Source organism: Dromiciops gliroides, chromosome 5, assembly GCF_019393635.1.
Source record: "Dromiciops gliroides isolate mDroGli1 chromosome 5, mDroGli1.pri, whole genome shotgun sequence".
NCBI lineage: Eukaryota > Metazoa > Chordata > Mammalia > Microbiotheria > Microbiotheriidae > Dromiciops > Dromiciops gliroides.
In genome coordinates this window covers 43116162-43131048 of record NC_057865.1, presented here as the reverse complement: position 1 = coordinate 43131048, position 14887 = coordinate 43116162, and the positions used below count along the sequence as shown (strand labels likewise).

The 14887-nt window shown below is 41.7% G+C and overlaps 1 protein-coding gene across 1 annotated transcript in view; it reads left to right on the top strand.

Moving 5' to 3' along the window:
- The window catches only part of KIF15 (kinesin family member 15), a 53708-nt gene that overhangs the window by 23131 nt on the left and 15690 nt on the right, over positions 1-14887 (top strand). Inside the window, exons 16-25 of the mRNA XM_043967123.1 lie at positions 186-327; positions 1758-1955; positions 3167-3274; positions 3656-3761; positions 7730-7895; positions 10957-11107; positions 13175-13260; positions 13682-13751; positions 14099-14185; positions 14688-14792. Coding sequence (XP_043823058.1) covers positions 186-327; positions 1758-1955; positions 3167-3274; positions 3656-3761; positions 7730-7895; positions 10957-11107; positions 13175-13260; positions 13682-13751; positions 14099-14185; positions 14688-14792 — 1219 coding nt within the window. The remainder of the gene's footprint in view (positions 1-185; positions 328-1757; positions 1956-3166; positions 3275-3655; positions 3762-7729; positions 7896-10956; positions 11108-13174; positions 13261-13681; positions 13752-14098; positions 14186-14687; positions 14793-14887) is intronic.

Genomic DNA, 14887 nt, shown 5'->3' with positions numbered 1-14887 from the left:
CACTTGTTTTGATTGCTATCATTTCAACTATAGAAATTGTAGATTTTCAGACTTAGGACCTAATTCCATTTTGTAATAGGAAAATATGACTAAAAAATTAACTAGCACATAGCCAATCTTATATCATTTCTTCTCATTGGTTACAATAAAATAAGCACATTAATACTTTGGTGATATATAAACAGGAAGAAGCAGCTGGAACTAGAGTCAGAGCTTCAATCCCTGCGCAAAGCAAACCGGAGCTTGGAGAGAATCTTAGAAGCCACCAAAGTGTCCAAGCGCCAGGAAGTATCTCAGCTGAATAAGATGCATGCAGAGACGCTGAAGGTAGTGGTCATTACATCGAGGTTTGGGGAGGGTGCTAAAGTCGCCCTTTTATCTTCAGTCACTGCCTTGTCTTACTGACTATGTCCCTAATCTTATGTTCAACTCTTTTTAAGTTATTTCTGTTTATTATTGCTTTGGTAACTTTATCTTCTTCCTTTTTCATTATTTAACTGAAAATTATGTTCCCCATTAAAGTAATATTTCAAACTTACTTTTAAGTGTTCCGCAGTGGAACGTAAGCTCCTTCAGGGAAGGCATTGATTCCTGTTTGTCTAGACTCTTGGTGCCCAGACCCGGTAGGTTCTTGACAGTGCTTTTTGAATTGAAATCAATTCATATCACATGTCATGCACAAGAAAGTGGACTTGCTAACATCTTTCTAAGATAGAAAATGTTAAAGATAGCCCTTTGGAGATTTGGGGGACTGTGGAGCCACAGACAGAAATTGTGAAGGAAAAAGAAGCTCAGTCATGAGCACGTTGAGCTTTGAATGCTGCTGGGTGAAGCCTTGGGGAGAGTGAGATGGAGCCGATACTCCAAACTGGAGAACTGGATCTCAAAAGGAAAATCAAGACCACAGCCATCAGTTTGGGCATCCTCATTGGTCATGCGTAAGAAGTGACCATTGAAGCCGTGCGAAGAGAAAAGAAGGGTTGAAGGCAAAGCATTTGGGTTTGCCCATCCAGGGGGTCAAGGAGAGGAGATCAACCTCAGGAGGCCAAGGAGGACTGGTCAGACAGGGGCAAGGACGAATAGAAGGAAATGGACCCAGAAGCCAAGACAAAAAGCAGGATCCAGAAATAGGGGGTGGGTGACAGTGTCACTACAGAGAGATCAAGGAGGAGGAAGAGTGAGAAGAGGCTATTGATTTTTGAGATTTACCACACACATTGTCTATAATTCAGGTTTTTTTCTTAGAGCCTAGTCTAGAGGGGCAGCTAGGTGGCGCAGTGGATAGAGCACCGGCCCTGGAGTCAGGAGTACCTGAGTTCAAATCCGGCCTCAGACACTTGACACTTACTAGTTGTGTGACCCTGGGCAAGTCACTTAACCCCAATTGCCTCGCCTCCCCCCCCCCCCAAAAAAAAAGAGCCTAGTCTAGCCAGAGAAATTTAGAGTATGATTTCTTTTTTTTTTTTTTTTTTTAGTGAGGCAATTGAGGTTAAGTGACTTGCCCAGGGTCACACAGCTAGTAAGTGTTAAGTGTCTGAGGCCAGATTTGAACTCAGGTACTCCTGAATCCAGGGCTGGTGCTCTATCCACTGCGCCACCTAGCTGCCCCATGATTTCTTACTTGATCTGATATGCCTTACAGTGAGACACACATCTTCTCTCTTCACACAGTTTATATTAATTTATATTAATATAATTCATATTATGATTATATTAAAATGTCCTAATGCTACATTTCATAATCATTTTTGTAACAGATCATTACTACTCCAACTAAGGCTTATCAGCTTCGTTCTCGATTAGTACCTCGACTAAGCCCTGAAATCCTGAACTTCAACTCCACGGACACTCAGCACAAAAATGACTTGGATGCCAATATATCCAATGAGCCAGTTCCTCCAGAGATGAATGAGCAAGCCTGTGCAGCCATTTCTGAGGAACTCAAAGCAGTGCAGGTAACTTGCTGCCAAAAGAAGGGAGATTGGCTGTTCTCTGTTTTGGTTCTTTACCTTGAATCTTAGCTGTTTGATTTCCTAGAGTGTAAAAATCCATTTTGTATTTGAAGGCTGTCTGAAATGTGGCGTAATTAGAAGGCAGTGGGTATGCAGTTTCCTCAGAAAGGAATTAATTGCTTCAGCTTTTAGCTTTCATGAAAACTTGGGGTTTGCTGGTGTCTATTTGCTTATACTCTGATAATCTGAGTCTAAAAATCAGTTGCCACAGAGACTTTCAGACTTTGTTCCCTTCCTGTTCCAGAGAAGGAACTTTCTAGAAAACTCTATGGATGAATCCAGGGTTTCAATTAGTACTTTTTTAACTTGATATTTTGCCAAGTTAAAAAATACTAGAAAAGTTTAGCAGTAATCCTGAAACCTAATAAAAAGCCCAATGGAGGCAAATGTTCACCTCGTGGAAGGAAAAATCCCAAGTGTTTCAGGTTGTGGTGATGGCTGGCACACCATGGGCAGAGCGGGAGGTGCATGCCAGGGCACCAGTCAAGAAGAAAGGCTCTCGGGGAGCTCGCCCTCTAACGAGGATGACAGTGTATATAGAAGGGTTTGGCCGAGGAGCAGGTGGCAGGCCGCAGTGGACCAAGGCCGAGGGTAAGGCCATGACTGCCATGTTCCCTCGCTGGTTGGTCCCTGCTTCTCCAGCATGTGATGATGGAGAAGGGGCAGTGGTCTGCGTGGAACTCCGGGTTTGCCTCTGGTGAGGAGGAGCGGGGCATGCAGGTAGAGAGAGCTGAGCAGTGGAGACGAGGGAGGGGAAGGGTTCCATGCGTTTGCGCCTGTTGGACCCTCGGGCTTTCCCCAGATCTGGGCAGGGCCTGCTCTACTGGCAGTAGTAAGAAGGAAGGAAGGGAGAAAACAAGCACCTAGTAAGCATCCACTGGGCGCCCAGCACGGTGCCTTACAAAGGCTGTCTCATGTGATCCGTACACAGCCGGGGAGCAGGTGTGCTTATCCTCATCCCCCGTGTCCAGTGGAGGAGACTGAGGCAGGCAGCGTGAAGTCATCTGCCCAAGATCACCCAACTAGTAAATGTCTGAGGCTGTATTTGACTCCAGGCCCTGCCGTCTGCGCACCGTGGTACTGCCTGGCACCTAGTCTCAGTAGTGGGATTCTCTGTGATCTTTGTCTGAGTGGACCTTTTGTCACTTTTTCAGGAACAGTTGAATGTTCTTCATACAAAGCTGGATGAAGAAGAAAGTAAAAACATGAAGCTTCAACAGCATATTGACAAATTAGAGCATCATTCCACACAAACACAGGAGGTATAACAATGTAGCAAATCGATCCTAACATAAGTATATTAAGTAAGGAAGAAATGTGCATGACTTAGGTACTAAAGAAGAAAACAAAGAAGTGTATCTCTGAAATTTTATGAAACAAATATGTGACTGTGAGAAGGAATTCTAACTTACTGTGAATTATCATAGCCCCATCTTTTTTTCATAAATAGTAAAGATAAGAAAAATGTGAATCATGTATATATTTTAATTGTCTTTTTCTGGGGGTAATTCAAGGTAAATAATGTCCAGATATTTTCTTATTACTCAGAAGATCCTAAAACATAGTTTTTTAAATATTGAATTATTTTCAATATGATATGACATTCTTCCATTCTTTCTTAATATTGATACTTTCTTCCAAAGCTCTTCTCTTCAGAAAGAACTGATTGGCATAAACAGCAGCAAGAGTATCTCGAACAATTGAGTTCCCTTGAAAAACAGCTCCAAGATGCTCACAGCAAGAATGAGTGTGAGTGTTTGTAATTTGGTGTGTGGTGAGGTTGGCTTCCTTTTTATTTGGTTGCATTCAGGTGTTGGGAGTTTTTGCCTCCATGATCTGTTTGTGGTTTCTGTGGAGGCTGGAATACTCCTATTTTTGGTTGTAGCAAGTGTAATAATTGTAGTATAGCCTTTGAAGCAGTTTTTGCAAATATTTATAACACTTGGGGAAAAAACTGTCACAATTTAAAATGTTTACACTGCCTTGAAAAGTGCTTTTAAAATATTGTGTATAAATTCTCGAGTCTTTTACTTCTCTGCTAGTTTGCTTGCATTTGCGCTGTCATCGATGTGAGCACTCCCTCCAGTGGCACAGAATGTGCCTTTTTGTCTTATGGCTCATCCATATTGTCTTGTGGGTCTTGGGCTTCCATCCTACGTGTTGGCAGCTGCCCTTGAGCTCTCTTGACATGACATGGATACCAACAGAACAAGCAGGTACTCATCATGTACTACTCACTTTTGCTACAAAGCCATCTCACCCCTTTTTCTACTTGCAAATCTTCCTGATAATACCCTTTACACCATTTCTTTGGTGCAGTTCCTTTTTGGCCATGTGTTGGAGCCTCCCCATCCCTGCCAGGTGCCTCTGCATTATGCTTTGGGGGAGCCAAAGTTTAGTTCTGTAGTGCTGGGTGATGCCAAGACTCAACTGTACCCCATCACTGGAAGGTTGGGATTTTTGATAGAGTTTTGTTTCAGGGAGAAGTTTGAGGTTATTAAAACTTACCAAATGCAAATCAAGCCCACTATCCCACTTCTGGGCCTAGTTAATTTTTCAGTTGAATTTTTAAGTGTCTTGGTTTTTTTTTTTTATCTCCTTTCTTCCCCTCCCCAGGAGGGGGAGAAACCCAATCCTCATAAGAAATAAATGTATCAAGCAAAACAAATCCCTATATTGGCCACTTTCAAAAATTTGTTTCTCCTTGTTCATGTTAGTCCGTATTCTTTATTATGGGTCCTCTGGAATCTTGATTGATCACTCTGCTGGTCAGAGTTCTTAAGTCTACAGAATTGTTCGTTTTTACAATGTTGTTCTCTGATTTTGCTCATTTCATTCCGCATCACTCCATACAAATCTTTCCAGGTTTCACTGAAATAGTCTTTTTTCTTTTATTACTGGATAATATTTCATTACATTCACATTGTTATTATTGTTTAATCATGTCTCTAACTCGTCATGACCCCATTTGGGGATTTTTGACAAAGATACTGGAATGGTTTGCCATTTCCTTCTCTAGCTACAGATAAGGAAACTGAGACAGGCAGAGCGAAGTGACTTGCCTAGAGTCAAACAGCTCAGTAGGTATCTGAAGCTGAATTTGAACCCAGGAAGATGAGTCTTCCTGACTCCAAGCTGGGTGCTCTATCCACTGCACCACCTAGCTGCCCTGCATTCACATATCTTAGATGAATCAGCCATTCTCCAGGCGATGGACATCCCATGTCTGTCACAAGAAGCTGCTTGCTATAAATATTTCTGTACCTATAGAACCTTTTCTTATTTCTTTGAGCTGCTTGGATTACAGGCCTAGTAGTGATCTTGCATTAAAAGATATGCACATTTTAGTAACTGGGGACAGAGTTCCAAACTGCTCTCCAGAATAGCTGGCCCAGTTCACAGTTCCTCCAATCCAATGGTGCATCATTGGGTCTGTTTTCTTGTAGCACTTCCAACATTGCTCATTTTCTTTTCTTTTCTTTTTTTTTTAATCTACTTTGCCAACCTATTTAATTTTGTGTCTGTAGTATCTCTCCAAAATTGATACACGTCTTCCTATGGACAGTAACAAAGGCCTACAAACCTCAGTGTGTGAGGGAGTGGGAGCCAGATTGTGAAGGATGTCCCCTGACACCTGTAGCAATTCCCATGTGATCCTCAGGGTTCCATCCACTGGAGGTCATGAAGTAGGAAAGTGTCATGGTCAGACCAGGCTTTAGAAAGTCACTTCAGCCTTTGTGTAGAGGATGTACTGAAGGGGACAGAGAGGTGAGGCTGGGAGACTGGTCGACCTGGATTTGATTCCAGACTTACTGTGGCTGTGACCTTTGTCAGCTCCTTAACCTCTCTGGTCCTCAGTTTCTTCAAGAGGAAATGGTAATAAATGTTTACAGTGTGTCCCTCCTAGAACTGGAGTTAGGGTCAGATGGGTCATGATAGATGCACGCTGTTTCCTAACTCTAGCAGTGGTGTAGGGCTAGAGAGGCAGGAGGATGGGGCGAAGTTCTGCCTCTGACACCCCCGCTGGGGGACCTCTCACAGATGACTTAGGCTCAGTTTCCGTTTCCTGATTCACAAAATGAGAATAAAATAAGCAATGAGAGGTCACTGGGAGAATCAAATGCCCTCATTCATAAAGTACTTTGCCACCCCATCCTCCATAATGGCCAGTTGCCATGTTGTGTCACTTTTACCTGTGTAACATCTCTCCTACAGGCTATCTTTTCTCCTCTGACTCTGCTGCCACTTTGAGGCAGGCCCTCATCACTTCATGTAAAAACAAGTGCAGTCGGCTACTATTGGGTCTCCCTAACTCAGGTCTCTCTCCATCTCAGTCCATCTGCTCAGAGCTGTCAGATTGATCCCACAGGTCTGACTGACTCTCTCTCTCTCTCTCTCTCTCTCTCTCTCTCTCTCTCTCTCTCTCACACACACACACACACACACACACACACACACACACACACACACACACTCTCATACACTCACAAGGATCCCCATTACCTCCAGGATGAAATATAAACTCCTTTTTGGTTTTTAATGCCCTCATAAACCGACCCCACCCTACCCTTCTCGTCTCCTCACACTTTACTCCCCTCCACGTACTCTGTAATGCAAGGATGTTGGCCTCCCTGCCACCCCTCCCACAAGATGACTCCATCCCTTGTCACTGGCTAGACCTCATTCCTAGAACATTCTCCCTTCTCATCTCTGCCCCCTCCTAGCTTCCTTGGCTTCCTTCAAGTCTCAGTTCAAATCCCACTTTGTGCAAGAAGCTCCCCTGATTCCCCCGTAATGTTGGTTCCTTCTTTCTGAGCCCATCCCCAGTTTATCCTGTCGGTATGTTATCTTACATAGTTGTTTGCTTGTTGCCTTCCCTGTCAGACTGAGCTTCAGGAGAGCTAGGACTGTTTTCTTTTCCTCCTCCTTTGTAGGCCCAGTGCTAATCACGGTGCTACATAGCCTGTGTTTAATGAATGCTAATAGAACAAGTGACTTTATCTCTTATTTACAAAAGAAATCCTACATAAAATGACATGCCCAGAAGTAGAGGAAAAGGAATATTTGGAGTTCTCAAGGGTACTAGGTTATTAACTGCCTAATTATCCAGTCTCTCGACTTCAAATTTAGCAGGGATAATACTTGGGGAAGATTTTGTTTTGCTTTGCTGACATCCTGATGGATGAGTTAAATTTGAGTTCACTCTGTTACTTCAAGAATATGTGGTTTTCATGGGAGATGAATGTTGCGTATGGATGTTTCCTCCATCAAAGGAGATCACAAGCTCTTCGTGCCATAGTAAATGGCCTTCATTAATTGTTGTGGACATACCTTTGATGAGTACCTCTGACACTCGGCTGGTTCTTAAACTATAGGCATGCCATCAGGCTTGTGTGGGATTCCACTGGTATTGTCTTGGAGAATCCACTGGTCTTTAAAAATGACTTTCCCAGGGTCTCTGCTTTGCCTTGTTTCAGGAATCTCTACTTCCTGACTTTCCCTGGTTTCCTTCAAATCCCACTTTCTCCTTTTGTATACATAGTTGCATACATGTTTTTGTCTATATCCCTAGGGCTTAGCAAGTGCCTGGCACATGGTAGGCACTTAAGAAATGCTGGTTGACTGTTGACTGTCACATGCATTCCACAGTGTGGCATCAAAATAGGTTTTTAGTAGAGGTAAATTCACTAACCTTATAAAATTAATATTTTTTTCAGTCATGACAAGTGAAATACGAGACCTGCGTATAGTCCTTCAGTCTGCAGACAAGGAGCTGTCTTCAGTGAAATTGGAATGCAGTTCATTAAGAGAAAATCAGGAAAAGGAGCTCAGTCAACTTTCCCAAAAACACATGGATGTACAGCTCCAACTAGATAATGTCAGGTATCACCTTCTCGTTGTGGATATAGTTGCCTAGTAATTCATATGACTGATAAGCCAAAGTATATCCTATAGATTCTATGTAGTTATCGAATAGAATTTTGTCTAGGAATGACTGGACTTTGAACATTAACTTCTTATTGTTTATTTCCACTGTTTCTGTAGCTTACTTTCATAAGCCTCTTGTTATTGTCTCTTGCATCTACTCTTTATCTTTGAAGAAACAACAAGGGTACCAATGCTTTGAGCCAATTGGGCTGGAAAGACACTTGGCTTTAGAATATGAAGGTCTAGATTCGAGTCTCCGCTCTTGTACTTTGTAGCCCTGGGACCTCTATGAAATGGGGAGACTCTTGGGGCAGCTAGGTGACACAGTGAATAAAAGCACCAGCCCTGGATTCAGGAGGGCCTGAGTTCAGATCCGACCTCAGACACTTGACACTAGCTGTGTGATCCTGGGCAAGTCACTTAACCCTCATTGCCCCACAAAAAAGAAAGAAAGAAATGGGGAGATTCTCATTGCATGACATTGGAATAAGTTGGCGTTGCTGACTTGCAGAGTGAATCCAAGAGTACTTTCTTATTCACAAAACACTTCTTTTTCACTGACCCTGTTCTTAGTTCTGTGCCTGAAAAGGTTGAGCCTGTGGAGGACTGGGTGCCTTCGGGCTGGAATGGCAGACTGGAGCAGACTGGGATAGACTTGCAAAGCCAAGCAGAGGAGTGTGTATTTTGTTCTAGAGGCAAGAAGTCAGTGGCGCTTCCTGGGTGAGGGGGAGATGTGCTCAAAGCTGTGCTTTAGGGAAGGGGTCAGTTTGGTGAATCCATATATGGAGGATCCATTGGAAAATGGAGAAACCAGAAACAGGAAGCGAATAAGACTTGGCTCTTGCAGTGGTCCATGTGGAAGACCTCAAATAGGGCAGGGATTCTATGAGGACAGAGACAGTGATGGATGAGAGACGTATCGTGGGGCAGAATTTCCTATTTGTGTTTCACATTTTGTTGGGTTGGCTTTTCCTCCCCACAGATGCCAATTAACCCTAACACATGACCACCTTCCTTGCCTTCAGTAACCCCTGTTCACTGTGCATATTTTGCTTAAAGAAACACAAAGGGAGTTGTATTTTGATGACTCAGTCTAGGCTTATCACTGAGTGGAACAGGTCTGATTTTTTAAAGACATGTAACACTTACGTTTAGCGGACATGGTGGACTTAAAGCAGAACTTGCCTTCCTTTTTCAAGGGGGTGCTCTTCACTCTCAGGCCTGTTGTAAGTCAGTGTAGCCCAGATAACTCAAATCCAAGCACTCTGAAGATCACAGACACTCACTTGGAAATCCTTTGGAACCTGAAAACAGAAAGTGCCACTTTCACCCCCATTTGACAGTTTGGGAAACACACTGAGAGGTCAGACCATGTGCACAAATTTACCCAGTGAGGATCTGTCCCAGTTAGAGCTCCCCCAACCCAGCTGTCCTGGTTCTCAGTCCTGTACACTTGTACTACAGAAAAGTATATATCATTGCCACTGTCTGTAAACCAAAGAACGGTGACAATTCCTTGGCATTTTCTAATATTTAAAAAAACAAAACAAAACCCAGCAACCACCTTTTCTTCCGTGTATGTACTGAATTTGCTGTCCAAGGCCCCGGGATGAATCCTAGCTCTGTCTCCTAGCACACCAGTGTGCACTCATCTCTGTAAAAGGGTCAGACTAGCTAATCAATTGCTCAGGTCCCATCCTGCTCTGTACCTGTGATCCTGTTACCTAGATTTTGAAGACCTGCGTCTGAACGCTCACTTTGCCACTTCCTGCTGGTATGACCTTGGGGCAAGTTCTCTTACTCTCTGGGTCTCCATTTCCTCATCTGTAAAATGAGGGAATTGGCCTCACTGACCTCCAAGCTCCTTTCACACTCTTAAGTCTGTGATCCCATGACCTTTAACGGCTGTTTCATCTCTGCATTTATAATCCCATCCGCCTAAATGCAGGTGGATTCTTTAAGAGGCATCAGGTGAGGAATCTGGAGGTTTCTCTTAGGTTTAAATCACACAAATGTGATCATGATTTTGTCTTACCTTAAGTATTATTTATCTTCTTGCTTTCATTCTTAAGCAGAATATACTAACCGCAATTTAAAGCAATCTTTGCCTGATGACTCAGGATCATGTTATGAAAATGAGTTGTGATATTGTGCCCTAACACAGTAATACCCTCAGGCTTTTATGGTTTGCAAGCTTCTTTTCTCCTGTGTTAAATGACCCTATATATAGTATTGTGCTTTTTAATATGGTGTCTGCTTTTTTTTGTCTGCTTTCTTATAATTTTTTCATCATCATCTCTATTCAATCTGTCAGTTGTCACTTCATGCTGTTGTCAATATGTTTTTCTTTAGTAGAACTCTCCTTTTTTTTCTAATATTCCTGTTAGAATAAACCAGAAGAAAAAAAAACAACCATATTAGAACTGTATCTGAAGTAAGAATAAATCCAAGTAGGTTCTGAATGAAGATGCAAGGGGCTCTGTGGATAGAAAAGTGTATAGCCTTTTTGGATTTTATTTTGGTTGGTCAAAGGCTGTTTTAAGGTAAAGGAAGTCCAGATAAGTGAGTAAATGAAATCATTGTTAAATTATATTAATTTGAGTAACAAAAAAAGTCTTTGTTTCGTCCAGGAGTCTCTTTTAAGTAGTAAGCTTAGTATGCTTAATGATTTAATTTACATGCCTAGCTATTTTGTAAAGCAAGTCCTACCTATAATGAAACCACACTGGATACTGCCTGAGAGGTAGCAAAGAAGCTGGCTTTCTTAGCCAACTTCCTGCTCATCCTCTTCCTGGAGACAAACTGTCCTCTCAGATCTTCCCTGACAAAGAGTAATCGGATGGAGCCGAGATATTTTTAAAACGGTCATTCAAATGAAGTTATTAGGTGCCGTCCGACTTGAATAGTGTTTGCTGTGGAGCGGTTAAATTGCAAATAACCCCCCCCCCAATAATCTGAATAACTAAAATACATCAAATGTCCTATTTAACATTGTCACAATATTTTCACAATGAAGACTAGAGCATGAAAAGGTGCTTGAAACCAAAGCCTGCCTGCAGGACTCCTATGACAACCTTCAAGAAGTGATGAAGTTTGAGACCGATCAGCTTTCCAAGGAGCTCCAGGACAGCCAAGAAGCAAATGAGACCCTGCGAGCCGAACTCAGCGTAAGGCTTGTGCTTCTGTTCTTAGTTGTCACTCCTGGTGTTAGGATCAGAGTCTGTCATGCTCAGCCCCCTTTGAGAGGCAGCTTCATGTTCCTCCCTTACCCTTGGGTCGTTGCCAGTCTGGGTTTGAGATTAACCTGACAACAAGTTATCCCAACCATGGTTGATGTGAATGGACATGAAACTCAAAATGCTCTAATCGACTGAAGAGAGTTAGTGAAGCAAAGTCTCTTCAATTTACAGTTTTACTGAAGCTGCCTCCGCCCCCCCAAATGTTCAGAGCTGGAGTCTTGCCTTATGCTAAGGTGCTTCAGGGTAAATCATTGTAGAGATCTCTTCTAGGCACTATTGGTGGTTGTAGCTACTAGACTCTTGTACATGGGGCTCCTCATGTACTGCCAGGAACATAAATGCCCTGGCTTTTTAAAACTAAATTCTCAGGCAGCTAGGTGGCTCAGTGGATAAAGCACTGGCCCTGGAATCAGGAGGACCTGAGTTCAAATCCTGCCTCAGACACTTGACACTTACTAGCTGTGTGACTCTCATTGCTCCGCCCCCCCTAAAAAAAAAACAAAACACAAAAAAACTAAATTCTCACAATAAATGTAAATCCTATGTAAAATTGCCCTGGGAAACTTGGAAAAGGAGTAGAAATGTTCTTCTTGTCTGAATAAATATGGCATACCTAGGAAGAGACTTGCCAGGTTCTAATGTATATTTTTAACTGTGATCAGGAAGGTAACCTGATGGCTGAGTAAAAACAGATGCAAAACGGCCTTCTCAGCAAGGTTCTCCTTATGATTTCTTGCTCTCTCATCTTCGAAGTGCTTGAATGAATGGAAAGTGTGGTACCCTTAAGTATTGCTTTTGTTATGTCTTCATGCTCACAGGGATTAGACTTACCTGTCAAGTACTATCGTTTAGCAAATGTTTGTGAGGACTTAGTGTGCGCTAGGGTCTGGGAATGCAAAAATTAAGATGAGATGAGGCTGAGGGTCTGTGGAGGGTGAGAAGTCTACAAGGTGATTTCCTAAGGGCAAACACCAGCCCTGCAGAGACGTGGAATAGACTTCCTGGAGGCAATAGCATTTGAGATGAGCTTTGGAGGGAGTGCATTCCAGGCACTGGGGTTAGCACCAAGGTGGAAGATGGCGTACTGGGTCACGTGCAGCCGAAAGGCCTGTCGCTCTCATATGGAGAATGGGAAGGAGAGTGGTCCTCAATCCACTTGAATGGTGTTTGGAGCCAGATGGCGTAGGGCTTTAAAAGCCAAACAGGAGCCTGTCATTTATCCTGGAGACACAAGCAGAGACAAAGGCGAGCCTTAGCCACTGATTTGAGAGGAGGGAAGTCTCATCTTGCTCCACAGTGACAGGTCTAGGGGACTGAGAAGATGGTACCTTTGACAAAAACAGGAACGTGAGGAAGAGGGGAGGTTTTGTTGGAGAAGATAATGAGATCTCTTCTGGTCACAGGGAATTGGTGATGCTCCCAGAACATCCAGTTGGAGGTGTCCAATAGGCAGTTAACAATATGAGACTGAGTTTAGAAGAGACTGTAACTGGATGTATAGATATAAATTTAAGTTACTGAACTTTTCTTGAACTGAGGGCTAGATTTCACATAACTCTGTGACCATTTTGATCATTTTATATCCCCACTTGAAAACCTTCAGTGTCCCCCGTGGTCGCTTATAAAATAGCAGCTGTTTTCTATAACTAGAGAGTGTGGGGCCTCCACTCTCAGGCCAGATCACCCCCTTTGAACTCTTATCTTCCAAAAGACAGCAGCAGCCAAACCATTCTACTCCTTGTTTCTCAAATGGTGCCTATAGTTACTCCCACCATTTCCTTCCCATCTGGAAGTTCTTTCTTCCCATGTTCTACCCCTTACCTGGATCCTACCCCTGTGTTCCATGCCCATCTGAGGTCCCTCTCAATAAAGAATATCTTACCTCTGTTTCCCTCCTTATCTAACATAATAGGCACCAGAAAATGCAGATTGATTGAATAGGTGTTATTGGTGTTGATATGCGTAAAATCAAACTTTACAAATTGTGCCCTTTAGAATTTGTTGGAGCTTTTAGAAACAGAAAAGGAACGTAACAATAAGCTGCTATCACAGTTGGAAGAAGACAAAGAAAATAATTCCAAGTGAGTACTATTTAGTTCTTTTTCTTCAGATTTATAGAATTTTTAAAATGTAATACTTTGTTAAATTTTTATTTCTGGTATTACATGGTGAACAATAACTTTTTAAGAGCTTTTCTTAATGAATATTAGGTCCTTATTGTTAAACATTTAAAGTTCGAATAAACTTATTGTTGTTGCCTCTTGTTAAAAAGAAATTTTGAAATTGCATTAAAAACAGTAAACAGGATAAATAATTAATTCTCAACTATTCTGAGCTTCCCCAAAGTAATCAACATTGAATGTTAGGGAATTGAAAATAATTGTATTTCATGATTCTAGTAGGGATCTAATTTAAAATTAGCTCTTTAAGTCTTGATTGCTTAGATTTGTAGAATATTTGTTTGAAGTGAGTTACCTATGAAATATATATCTTCTCTTTCAGGAAATTCTTAGAAGTTCTTGATTCGGTACAACAGGAGAAACAGACAGAGATTGCGAAGTGTGAACAACAGGTGATTAACATTATTACATCAGTACTGGCAATTTTGTGGTTCTTAACAGGTTTATTAGGAAGACATTTTAGAAGATTGGAAAAAAGATATCGCCTTTTTTTCTGTTTTATTAAATTAGCTTCCTACCTTCAATGACTCAGAGATATTGTATAATATGTAGCAGTGGTGTCTTAGATGGATTTCCTTTTGTGCACATTTGTCTGATCAAGGCTGGCTCTCTGAATGAACATTCAGTTTTATTTTCATTTAACTTTGTAAATAGATCTGGGTTCTAGAAAACATTATTTGTACTTTTAATGATGAGGAAAATTTAATTCTGAAAAGAACATATCTTTTCCACTTCACAGACAGCAAAAATAGAGAAATTAGAAGAGAGCTTGTCAGCAACTGAGAAGACCATTGCTTCTCTGGAAAAGGCCAAGGCTGCTGACCAGGTAAGAAAGTTGAAGGCCAAGTTGTGTCCTTCTTTGGCATATTGATGCTGATGAATTGCAAACCAGTTTAACAAGTCTTGAAATACTACTATTCGTATTTACTAAAACTAGGACCATGTCATGTGTTGAGAAGAAGATGAAAAAGAATCCTTGCTTGTTGTCTTTACCATTCTATTGTGAGCTCCTTGAGGTTAACACTATCTTTTTTACTTCTTTGTATACCTAGCACATAGTAGGCACTTGATACATGTTTGTTGACTGGCAGGCATTTCATATGCTGTTGATAAGTATGTGAAACCTTTCCTAACTTATCAAGCTCTGAGTGGCTAGAGTTTAGTAACTAAGAAACATTACTGTGGAACCTAAGCGAGGTATAGATTAGAACTATCTCCTTTTAAATGAAAATGGACAGGCAGCCCAGAACTAGGACTTCCTGGTCATTACCATTAACAAATAATGATGAATTTCTTTTCATAAGGTGATATTTTTTTATCCTCTTTAGGAAGTCATGGCTGATCTCATGAATCAGATCCAGGACCTGAGAGCATCTGTTAGTCAGAAAAATGGGAGCATAGATATGTTAACAAGAGAACTAGAAGACATTACAGTAAGTTCTATTGGTAACAAGACATTATTGTGTAAAGTTGGATTGGATTTTTTCTCCAAGTCTGTGCATAGAAAATTACCATTTCCTATTTTCCT